The 11,345-nt window shown below is 41.5% G+C and overlaps 1 protein-coding gene across 1 annotated transcript in view; it reads right to left on the bottom strand.

Moving 5' to 3' along the window:
- senp3b (SUMO specific peptidase 3b) overlaps positions 1–11,075 on the bottom strand; it is a 51,353-nt gene extending 40,278 nt beyond the window's left edge. The window contains exons 1-3 of the mRNA XM_073475203.1: positions 10,717–11,075; positions 9,545–9,670; positions 7,751–8,449 (exon numbers count right to left, since the gene is read on the bottom strand). Of these exons, the coding sequence (XP_073331304.1) occupies positions 7,751–8,449; positions 9,545–9,632 (787 nt within the window). The 5' untranslated portion in view covers positions 9,633–9,670; positions 10,717–11,075. The remainder of the gene's footprint in view (positions 1–7,750; positions 8,450–9,544; positions 9,671–10,716) is intronic.
- Between the last annotated feature and the right edge of the window lie 270 nt (positions 11,076–11,345).

Below are 11,345 nucleotides of genomic sequence, written 5' to 3' on the forward strand. Positions count from 1 at the left end.
AAAGTATTAATAAATATGGATATTGATTATGGATACTGATTATTTAAAATGGTTTTTCAACCCTTCATTAGGGTCCTCCTCACGAAGGCCACAATTCAATGATATGCAAAGGAAATAAGGAGTCAGCATGAAAATTTGACATAAGCACATTACTTTAAAAAAAAAAAACTTTGCCTGCTTTAGTGTGTGTTTGGAATGCTCTAAAATTACAGTGTTTCCCATTAATTAACGAAACTCTGGCAGCCAGTCAGTCTAATTTGCTGCACCATAGTCTCATATTGTTCCAAAATGTTTTTTCACCTCGCATAATAGCGCTGACAATCTCTAACATTTAACGCCTTTTCCACATGAAATGACACTCACTGAAATGATGTTTTCCAGCAGCAACCTCTACCATACAGACCAGACATTATATAGTTAAGATGTCCTTCATAAGCAATCATGAGGGACATTTTTAATCAAGGTTTAGTTATAAGTCAGGACTAAAAGGCTGCAAGATCAAACGCAATAGATTTATATTGACTATTCACTATAGCTCATAGGCTTGCGTTAACATTGTATAGCCAAATCTATGTACTAGAGTAAATTGTGAGGACTGGATTTATCACCAGGCAGCATTTCCCACAATTTCTCACTCATGGTCGTGTGATTTATGAGATAGCCTCTTACTTTTCTCTCACAGTGAAGTGATTGATGCATTTAACTTTAAAATGTGCAAAATTATCTTCCAGGGCCCTAGGCTCCATGGTCCACCCACCATGAGTCTCATGTGGGAAACACTGAACTAATTTATTAGTGATTTAATTGAGCCCAAACGTCTGTGTGGCATATAAAGGAAAATGCAGCACTTTCAGTGGACTCATCAATTGTCAAGAATTGTCAAGTCACTGCCACAAGTGTTTACCAAAGTAGCTCATCTAATCATGATGTCCTGTCTGTCCAATCGTGTCTTGTTGTCCATTTATTAACTGATATTTGTCAAACACTGAAGACGATGCTCAACTCACATGACCCCAATTCACTCTGCCTTTTCAAGGCGGTAATCTTGCGGCAATATTCTGCCCCGCCATCTGTGTGAAAGTTACAGAGGTGGAATGGGGAGACGGTTTCCTTCCGCCTATGATCTGCCAGCGTAGGTAGTAACAGAGCCGCAACAGAGGCAAGATGACGTCTTTGTGTATGGTAGGGATGCAACAATATTCAATATTTTATCGAACCGTTCAATACGCCCTGTTAGGTTCAATACACAAAGGCAAACGATACAATACAATACAGTACAATGTTTGCTGTTTAACTTGATTGGATACTGCATATGTTTTTTATGGAAGGCAATTAAGATAAGTGTTACATTTTTATAATAAGGTTTGTGGTTTGACTATATCTGCTTTTAATTATTTTTACATGCAATATTGCCTTTGCTAGTGTGAGTAGTTCTATATTAAGATATCCAAACCGTACTGTTACCGTGGCCCAAAAACTGTGATGCATACCGAACTGTGGGAAAACTCTACCGTTGCATCCCTAGTGTATGGGTAAGCCAAGCAGCGCGGGGCAGGGGTGTGACATTCTGATGCCGTTCACAGTCTGACAATTAAACAGTTCCTTCACTCATTTAATAAAAGAGTTGTCTCACACTTCAACTCACAAAGCAAAGATACAAGACCAAACAACATTAACAGTAAAAAAAAAACCTCATCAAATTTAATGATGAAAAGTCAGCGCGACGGTCAGCCCCTCCGGCCGAGTCTTCAGTGAATTTCCCCCCATTGAAAACACCTCCTCTACGTGAGTGACAGCAAGACAGCCACCACTCTTTACTGATAGTGATTATGTGATGTAATTTAATACAAAAAATGTATCTTTGTCACGTTCCACAATGCACAGTGGGGGTCAGGAACTCAATCACAACACATTATAACAGCATCCATATGATTATAAACAGTCGGTTGAGAACGCTTGCATGCTATATTAAATTAAAAACTGGAGCAGCTTAATGCTGTTTCTGCTTGGTTCAGTGTGAACAAACAAACAAAGGCAGTGTAGAGGCGAGCTTTTTTTGCAGCATTATTGCGGAATCTATCTAACATTCACACTGCCCTTTCAAAGCGGGAATCTTGTGCCTATATTCTGCGCACCGTATGTGTAAAAGTTACAGAGGCGTAATGGGCTGACTTTTACTTAGTCCATTCAATCAACAGAGCAGTACAAATAACTCCCAAGGAGCAATGCAATAGACGCCTTGAGTAAGTCTATAAGGACAACTGAAATACACAATTAATTACATAGCCTATATAACATTATGTGACTTAAATAACATAAATAACCTGCTCTGGACAAGCCGGGCTGGCCCGGGCTCCAAGAGGGCCGCAGTGATCACTCACGACTGTTAAAAAGGTGCCTGTCACACCTTGTGTGCCAGAGCAACCACCTGTGCAACTCCTGGCCACTACGCACATGCGCCAAAGTGTTTAACCACAGGCTGTAGGGCTTTCTGCCAGAAATGATGAGCATACGACTAGATAAATGTGTGAGAGTTTTTAAATGGATGTTTTGATATACCCCCCAGGGTATTGGCGCCACAATTGGCGACTAGAACGCATTAATGCCCAGTGTTTCCCACACACTTTATTTGTGGTGGTCCACCACAATATCAACATTGGCCGCAACATATTGATTTTCTATTTTTGGAGCTGCGCATCCCGTTCTCACCAACTCAAGACAGAATAGCATGATGTTATATACTGCTATACAATGGATGGCGGTGTGGTTTTTAGTCCGCTGGTAAAACCAACGAAGAAGAGGAGGAGGAGGACTATTTAACGCAGTTGGCTAGACCGTAACTTCCTCTGCAAAAAAGACGGCTGGCCATATCATCGAGATCACGTCCCCACAAAGAGCGCCAGGCCTTGAAGCCAGTTTTTCTTGTGACCAAGCCGTGTAATTACATCGTCATGTGATGCACTGGGGATTTTTCCCATAAGCTAACATTGTGAAAGACGTGTCTGTAAAATGTTAATAAAAGTCTCACAGCCCCCGCGAAATGACTTCTTTTACAGAATCTGGCCAATTTGGTTGGAGAGCCTAGAAGAGCTGCCCGATTACATTTTATCCCCATCCAAGTTAGCTCGGCGCTAAACCAGAAGTTAGCCGACTAGGTCGGCGGAAGTCTTGTGTGTGCATGCTCTATGGCGGCCCAGCTGGACAGCCACCACCAGATTTAAAGTCTGATTCTGTGGGAAACACTAGCCCTTTTCACACAGAGACGCCGCATTATCACCGCAGTGGCGGTTCGCCAATTCTCCGCCATTGGTTGTTCACACAGCAAGCCGGCACCGCGGCTCCAGAAGAGGCGTGGCGATACGCGTCATGGTGATGATGTGTTTTTTCAACGTGTTTCCCCGGTGTTTACCTGTTAATCTAAACATGTACACACTGACTGTTTATAATCATATGGATGCTGTTATAATGTGTTGTGATTGGGATCCTGACCCACCAAACATCCTGGAAAGTGACAAAGTTACGTTTTTCTCTTAATTACATAATTACATAATCGCCATCAGTAAACTGGACGCTGTCTGACTCTTTCACTCGCGGGGAGGGAGGCTGTTTTCTGGGGGAAAGTTCACTGAAGTCTCGGTGGAGGGCTGACGTCGCGGTGATTTTTTTCATTGCGACAAACAGTTGGTGAGTTAAAGTTTTTTGCCGGGGACAAACGCTGTTTTTCAGGCAGAAATGTGACGACGGGTCTAGGTCCAGTTACTACGTTACTGTTGTTTGGTCCTGTAACGTTGCTTTGTGGGACATTTCTCTATATTTTGTTGAGTGATGGACCTGTACAGTTAACAGACAGTGAACACCATCAGGCCGACACGCCCTCGCTCCGCGCCACCGGCTTATCCGCTCACACTGGTTCAGTTTGCCAATAATGCACCTCTGATACTACCTCCGAAGGCGCATCAGAGGCGGAGGGAAATTTCACCCCTCGCCGCATCTTAAACGTTCACACAGAGGCGGATGCGGAGAATTGGCGCAGGATCCCCGCATGCAAACGGCAGTGTGAATGGGACTACTGAATGCCGATCTGCCAATCACTTATATGTCCTGAGTATCGGCCGATATTGATCGTGAAAGTGAACGCGACAAAACAGTAAAACACAGCAGATGTTTGAAAGTACAAACAGGATGAGAGACACTAAAGCAATTCAGTTAGAAGCTTAAAAAGTACTGAGAGCTGAACACACAGACTTTTAAAAACATCTTTCTCTCAGGTTTCCTGCACAGACATGAGTCGAGTATAGATTGGAAGGGGAGACGAGTGCTTGTTACAGGCGTGAAATGTCAGTGCAGCCTGCTTGGAGGTGGGGCAGGCACGGCTTGGCCCTACTCCGGAGCAGGTCCATCATAAGCGCAGCTCGGCTCAGTAAAATTGGTGATAGAAAAATAAATCTTGGCCAGGTCACACTTCAGAAAGAGATTTTAAATTTGGTAATCCGTCAAGAAAACACTATTAATTTAGGACACTTACATAGCAAAGCAATGATTTAATGTTTTATGTAAATTTTTTAGCCAACTACACAAGTCTTTACTGTTTTACCCCTGGATTCCACCAGATCTGTGTCCAGTCCAGCTCCACTCCGTTGCGGCTCTGCCACGGCAGCGGAACTGATAGGTTTCACTCTAGTCTATGTGTTAGCTTCCACCAGGTCCGGGCACGTGATTATGTAATTATAGCGGGAACTCCGCAGTCGGTGGGGGTTGCCGGACAACGGAGCAAAACCGTACTGGAGCCGAAATGCAGCAGACATGCATCCAGTGGAATCTTTGGATTAGTAATGGCAGGGCTCCAGACTAACTCTTTTCACTAGTAGCACTGATGATCCTTCCTGAACATTTTAGGAGCACCAGCACAAAATTGAGGGGCACTGCTTAAATCTTTATTATCTTACAATAATTTACAGAAATAACTATGTTCCTTTTTATTTTAAAGGACAAAAGCCACAAAGTCAAGTAGTGCTTTAAGAGAAAGTCATTTTCCATGACTTTTTAAAGGGGGCTGCTGCACCTCAAAAAACCAGATGTTACAAAAACCATGATATTTATAACAAATAGTTTAGACTATGTTTAAATAGTGTTAAAACATAGGGTTTTTCCCTGTCTTACTGGGATTATGGCTAAGAAGAGGATTTGCTTTGTTTGTTTTAGCCCTTTATTATCATATATATTATTCCATTATTAGATTCCTTGTAATGCTGGTTCTATCATACTGAAACATTAAGGTGTGATGTTCTTTAAGTCTTTTTTGCGGTTTGTTTTTTTGTGCATTACAATAACAGGATAAAATATAGAAGCTTACAAAAATGCACATTGGTAGCATTTTTAATTAGGAATTATAAATTAGGGAAAACATAAATATATTTTTATATTAGCTGTTGCACTTGCTCAAAAATATCCCAACATTCGATGGTGGTTAACGAATGAAAGAAGATGCAATTTTGAGGCTCCAAGTTGCGCTGCTATTTTAAAACTGAACTATGAGCAGGACACAGACATTTGCTTTCTGACTAGAAATCTGATGATTTTTCATCACAGACTGGACTCTCCAACAGACAGAATCACAGCTGACTCATATAAACGAGTGCACCATGGATTGAATGCACATCCATACACCGATCAGCCACAACATTAAAACCACTGACAGGTGATGTGAATAACATTGATCATCTCATCACAATGTGATGTTCTGCTGGGAAACCTTGGGTGCTGGCATTCATGTGAATGCCAATTGACACGCACCACCCATCCAAACACCGTTGTGGACAGTAGTACACCGCCTCATCACAATAACACTACCCGATGGCAGTGGCACCCCAGCAAGACAATGTTCCCCAGATCCCAATCTGATCGAGCATCTGTAAGACATGCTGGAGCAGGTCTGATCCATGGAGGCCCCACCCCCCAACATACAGGACCCAGAGGATCCACTATAAAACTCCCTGGTGCCAGACACCACAGGACACCCTCAGAGGTCTTAAGTCCATGTCTTGACAGGTCAGAGCTGTTTTGGCTGCACAAGGGGAACCTTCACAACATTAGGCAGGTGGTCATAATGGTATGCCCGATCGGTGTAGAAGTCTCATATCTTCACAACACTGCATTTTCATAAACACATGGATTAAAGCAAAAAAAAAATCTTTTGGCTCAAATGTTTTTTCGAGCTGTAGCCAAGTCATATTCCCAATTTGTAATTTGTGAAACATGTTACAGGGCATTTTACTTGACACATGCTAAAAAAATAAGATAAGATTTACAGCCTCACCCCACACCATGTTCTCTAATGCAGACATCAAGTTTAAATATTTGACCAACAGTGTTTTACAGGAGGATGATCTGAACAGCTGTTCTATTCACATGTATGTTTTTTGTCTTTTCAATGTAATTTTCAATCTATGAAATCAATGTGTCTTTTTTTTGCCAAGCTTCTCTCAAGTTTTACTCTTTCAAATAACCAATCATCTACAGAACTTTTCAGTACGCTATTTTTCTACTTCTTCTTCTCATCATCATTATTATTAATTATTATTATTAATAACCCTATTGTTTAAAGTGAGCCTCTTATCGTTTAACAGAAAAATACATCATACAAACAGCAACTTTTGCAGCCTTGTCAGTCTGATGGCGAGTTATCACCTTTCTGTCATCACTAACATACTGAACTTTAATCCATGTAAACAATATTAATTTGGTCATGGGTCACCTCTTGCCTGAAGTCCAGGTGCCCTCTCACTCCCTCATTCTCTCCCAGGGGGATAGGGGGGTAGCGGGGGGCTCCATGGTAAAGTCACAAAAGCATTTATAATAACGTGTATGTATTGAGGCAGTGGATCAGATGATTAATCACGTAACGTTTTTTTGCTTTTGTGATTTTTTTTTTTAAATTGGCCATGGCAAAACGTTACCAGCAAATGTTGCTGCATTATTAGGTGGTGAACTGTGTGCAAAGCACTCCACCAATGCCTACTGAAAAAAAGGTGAGATAACTCATCTCTACCTGACATGCTGCTGCAGCCGTGCAGCTCAAACGGGCTGTGTGCCGCTCTAACTTGTTAACGTGTGCCGAAATAAAAACAGAGGTTTCGCTGCGCACATGTGCAGCCCACGCAGGCAGTGTGTTCCAGGCATCGGTATTACCACTTCAAAATGATCCCTTTAATGCACGGACAATGGCGGAACATGGAAACTTGATTAAGAACATAGTCGGTCTTTCAGTCAAAAAGGGACCAAAAATACTAGAGACCTAATGGAACTTGAAGCGTAATTTTTAGGTTGCATTTATGGTCAATATTTTTTACAAGAAAGTCACAAGACCTAACCTTCTTGGGAATAAGTGTAATTTTTTTTTCTTGTTTGGGAGTTTTTAATTATGATGATAATATTTTATACTGGTTGCATTATATTCAAGTGGCCCAATAACTGCCTGTATGGGAGTTTACATGTCATCATATATTGAGACAAGTGGGAGCCCTTATTGTAAAATAAACAGGAAGCGTACTGTTGCACATGAAGCATGTTGTGCCCATGGCCGCATCAAATTAAATATTTGTTGTACAACTCAAAAATACTGTCTTCTTATCAAATAACAGTAGCGATGTCAGAGAAAATTGAAAGACAAATATGGAACCGTGCCACTTTAAATATATTATGTCCACATCAACTGGCCTTTATTTGAAGTAAATGTAGTGTATGCCAGTACCTCTATTAGACTCTGGGAACCTCTCATCGTTGCAGTCATCCTCTCCATCAGTGTATGGTGATTGCCTGTGTCTTTTTATCCTCCTCGGCTTGCCATAAAGACTGTACCTTTGTCCTCTCCGGCTCCACCGGTGCCCCTGGTAACATACCAACTGGGCCCTCTGGCGCCAGCTCTTCCAGTGGAGGGTGAGCCGAAATCCAAGGCCTCCGTGGGATCGCAAACGCTGCCAGCGCCTGAGCCTCCTCAGAGCCCTGTACCTGCTGAGGTGGGACCGGAACAAGTCACCTGCTTCAGCCTGGGAGACAGTATTCTCTTCAGTGACATCACAACCTGCTTCTGCCTTCTGTTGTGGTCCATAATGTTGGGGTTGTTGTGAATGAGTTTGCTGGGTGGACAGGGAGGGAAAGTCTGGAATTTCCCACTCCACCTCAGCCTGGTCTCCATCCTGTTCCACCTCCTCTTCCTCCTCATTGTTATCCCAACCCTTGCCCTCAAACTCTAGCTCGTCCTCCTCATCCAGATTGTTTTCTTCTTCCACGTCACCTATTGCCTCGATCCTGCCCATCCCATCTTCCTCCTCCTCTGCATCTACATACTCTCCTGTCCATACCTTCTCCTTCTGCCCCAGTCTGAGGTGCATGGGGCTTGGTACACTGTGTCCTGACACTGGGACTATGAGGTGGTCTCCAGGAATTCCGCCTAAACACAAATATAAGCAGCAAATAACAGGTTTTCAATTAAATATTGCTGAAATTCATTCAATTTCAACAGACTGTAGGGCTTTGACATCACAGTGTTGAAGTTCATAAACAATATGTGAACAGAAAATCATAATTAAAAAAAATTGATACTAGGAAACGCTTGGCATAGTTGCTTGTAAAACTACTTAAATGTATAATCAACAATCGAAATCACTGCACAATTTTATGCTGTCAACTTACTAAATTATCAATTGACTGATAATTTTAGTTTTACTTTTTTCCACTGAAATTCTGAAAGCTAAACCTAATTAGATTTGATAAGAGATTTGCCAGGATTCAGATTCAATATGCAGATTTGATAATTGGTATGGCTTTGATCAAATGTTATCTTTCACCTACTATAAATTTGATTACATTCCATATAACTGAGCATAGCACATGTTTCTGCATTATTTGCTATTTAAATGTTATTTTTGTCATATTCATTTCACTTAAGATAATCTGAATCTAAAACAACTGCATTTATACTTTTCTACCAAAATGGACAAAAGGCTTTACAATTTGTTTGACATTTTCTTCACCCATTCACAAACACATACACACCGATGGCAAAAGAGCTGGGAAAACAAGGCACTGCCCTGAAATTTATTCTGGCATCTCTGCAAATTTGCTAGTGCAAGAAGCAAGATGGCATGTTAAATACTTTCTCTCTTGGTTGCTAAACACACAATAGGTAAGCAAAGTTAACTAAAGGGAGTTTATTTGTTCAATCCACTCCTATCTAATGACTGACTGCAAAACCATCTCCTGAGGAACATTGTTACATTGCAATGTCTGAGCTGGAACACTTGAATTGATTGATTGATTAATCTATTAGCTTACTGACAGACAAACAGAATTACTATAATTAGTTGCTACAGCTAATATGCTCATAGTTTTTGGAATCTCTGGTGCGCTTTTCCTTCAAAGGCCTGCTTTGTCATGACAGTTTGCAATTGAAAGTATGCTTTCTACAGCATTTATTCATACATACACATTCATAACAATACAAGCCTAACTAGAATGTAAATATTATTAACCATAAAATGCCTACCTCCTCCTGTATCGTCCTGCCCCACAGCAGTCAGACCCAGGTCTCCCTGCCAGCGGTTCTGGGCCAGGCTACCGCCACTGTCTCGCATTATCCACGGACAGCTCACGACCTGCGCCAGCTCGTCACCTAAAAACAACAAAAACAGTCTACAGCAGGGGTGTAACCACACAGTCACCTCACAGCTTGGTTTGATAATCTGAAATTTGTTATGTCTGGAAAAATAAGTCTGAGGTGTCACACAGTACTTTGCTGCTGTCATGGCAAACTCAGCCAGCCAGCCATTTTTAAATTCATTTCAAAATCATTTTTTTAATTATTAATTTAAGAATTTGTTTCACTCCAGTCCAATATTTTGTAGTGCTGCAAAGTTTTCGCAACTTGCGGGAAATGGTATAACGTTTCCTTGGAATAACGTCATACATTAGACAGTAATAGTGACCTTCCAGCGGCACACTGATATGAGATACTATACAAAATAGTGGGAACTGAAGTGATCTAGTAGGAACTGAAGCCTTCTTCTCTCACGAGCATAGAGCCCAATCGTTAAGTAAGCAACATGCTTGATACCATTCTCATCATCCAGAACACATGTTCCTGTCCTTTCACATGCAGAAACGGACTCTTATCACCATCTGCAAGCAGTCGGGGAGTGGATAAAGATAGCTTGATAGCTCGAGTGAGTGAATTTACTGGGCCTACAAATAGCTACGATAACTGATAAATTGGGAGAATTATAAATTATAGTGAATAATATGACGCGGCCTGTGCCCTGCGCAGTAGAGACTCACGATGAGCTGCTCTACGATGAGAGCAATTCTTTTCCGTGCAGGAAATAGTCCTTACCGAGGCTAGCTTGTGCGCGTTGAGCGCTAGCAGTGTCACCGTTATAGTTCCACTGCTTAATCCACAATACAATTCCCTATAACCGAAACCTTGTTTTGTTAGTAACATTGGGAAACCGAAACTGCTACCCCATCATTAGGAACAATCTTAAATGACCACGGTTCCTCAATAATCCGTTGTCTAGCCGAACGAAAATACTAGCTGGTTAGCCATGTTGTCGTTAGCTAGCTAACGTTAGGCACATACCATGTTAGCAACAACAAAATAAAATGCCCGAGATAACGATAAGGTATTATTTGCATAGCTAGAGGTTGCTACTGTATGCTTACCGTTAACCTGCAGATTTATATGAATGTTTGTCCAACTTCTTCCGACTTAAAGTTGAGCTCGTTTAATTGTGTATGGGTATCGAACCAAAACAAATGCTAACATTAACTGATGTTAAACCTCATTCAATGAAGTCAGGTGTGGAGAAGCCAGATGTCAACTCCCTGCGAACTTTGATTTCTTTAAGGTCTTCCGGGTTAGAGAAAAACGCAAATAAAGTAAACGACTTGGATGAAAACGACAGAAATAATCTCTGTCGACTTTACATGGTCTGCGAGACGGAGCCGGATCACTGCAGAGTTTTTTGCTCTCATGTCAACTAACGCTAAGTCCGTCGCGCAGCAATGGCGTCATACACAGTGTTTTTAGGAATAGCCTTTCGTTTCGACCCCCAACTTTGCTATAGAGTAAATATTATGAACAGCCGGTATATTGTGGATTTATCGGATTACTCAGATCGAATCAGATTTGGTTTGCATTCGCTAAATCGACTTTATTGTCGACAACTTCATAGGCTCTGGTAGGCGGGTTACCTTTGGGACATAGTGGGGCTAGTTGTTTCCCATTTATTAATTAAAGATAATTCGTGGATCAGCATTGATCTTGTCCCTAGACTTTATAAGACCCTTGA

The sequence above is a fragment of the Pagrus major genome, chromosome 10, assembly GCF_040436345.1.
Source record: "Pagrus major chromosome 10, Pma_NU_1.0".
In the NCBI taxonomy this organism is placed as follows: Eukaryota; Metazoa; Chordata; class Actinopteri; order Spariformes; family Sparidae; genus Pagrus; species Pagrus major.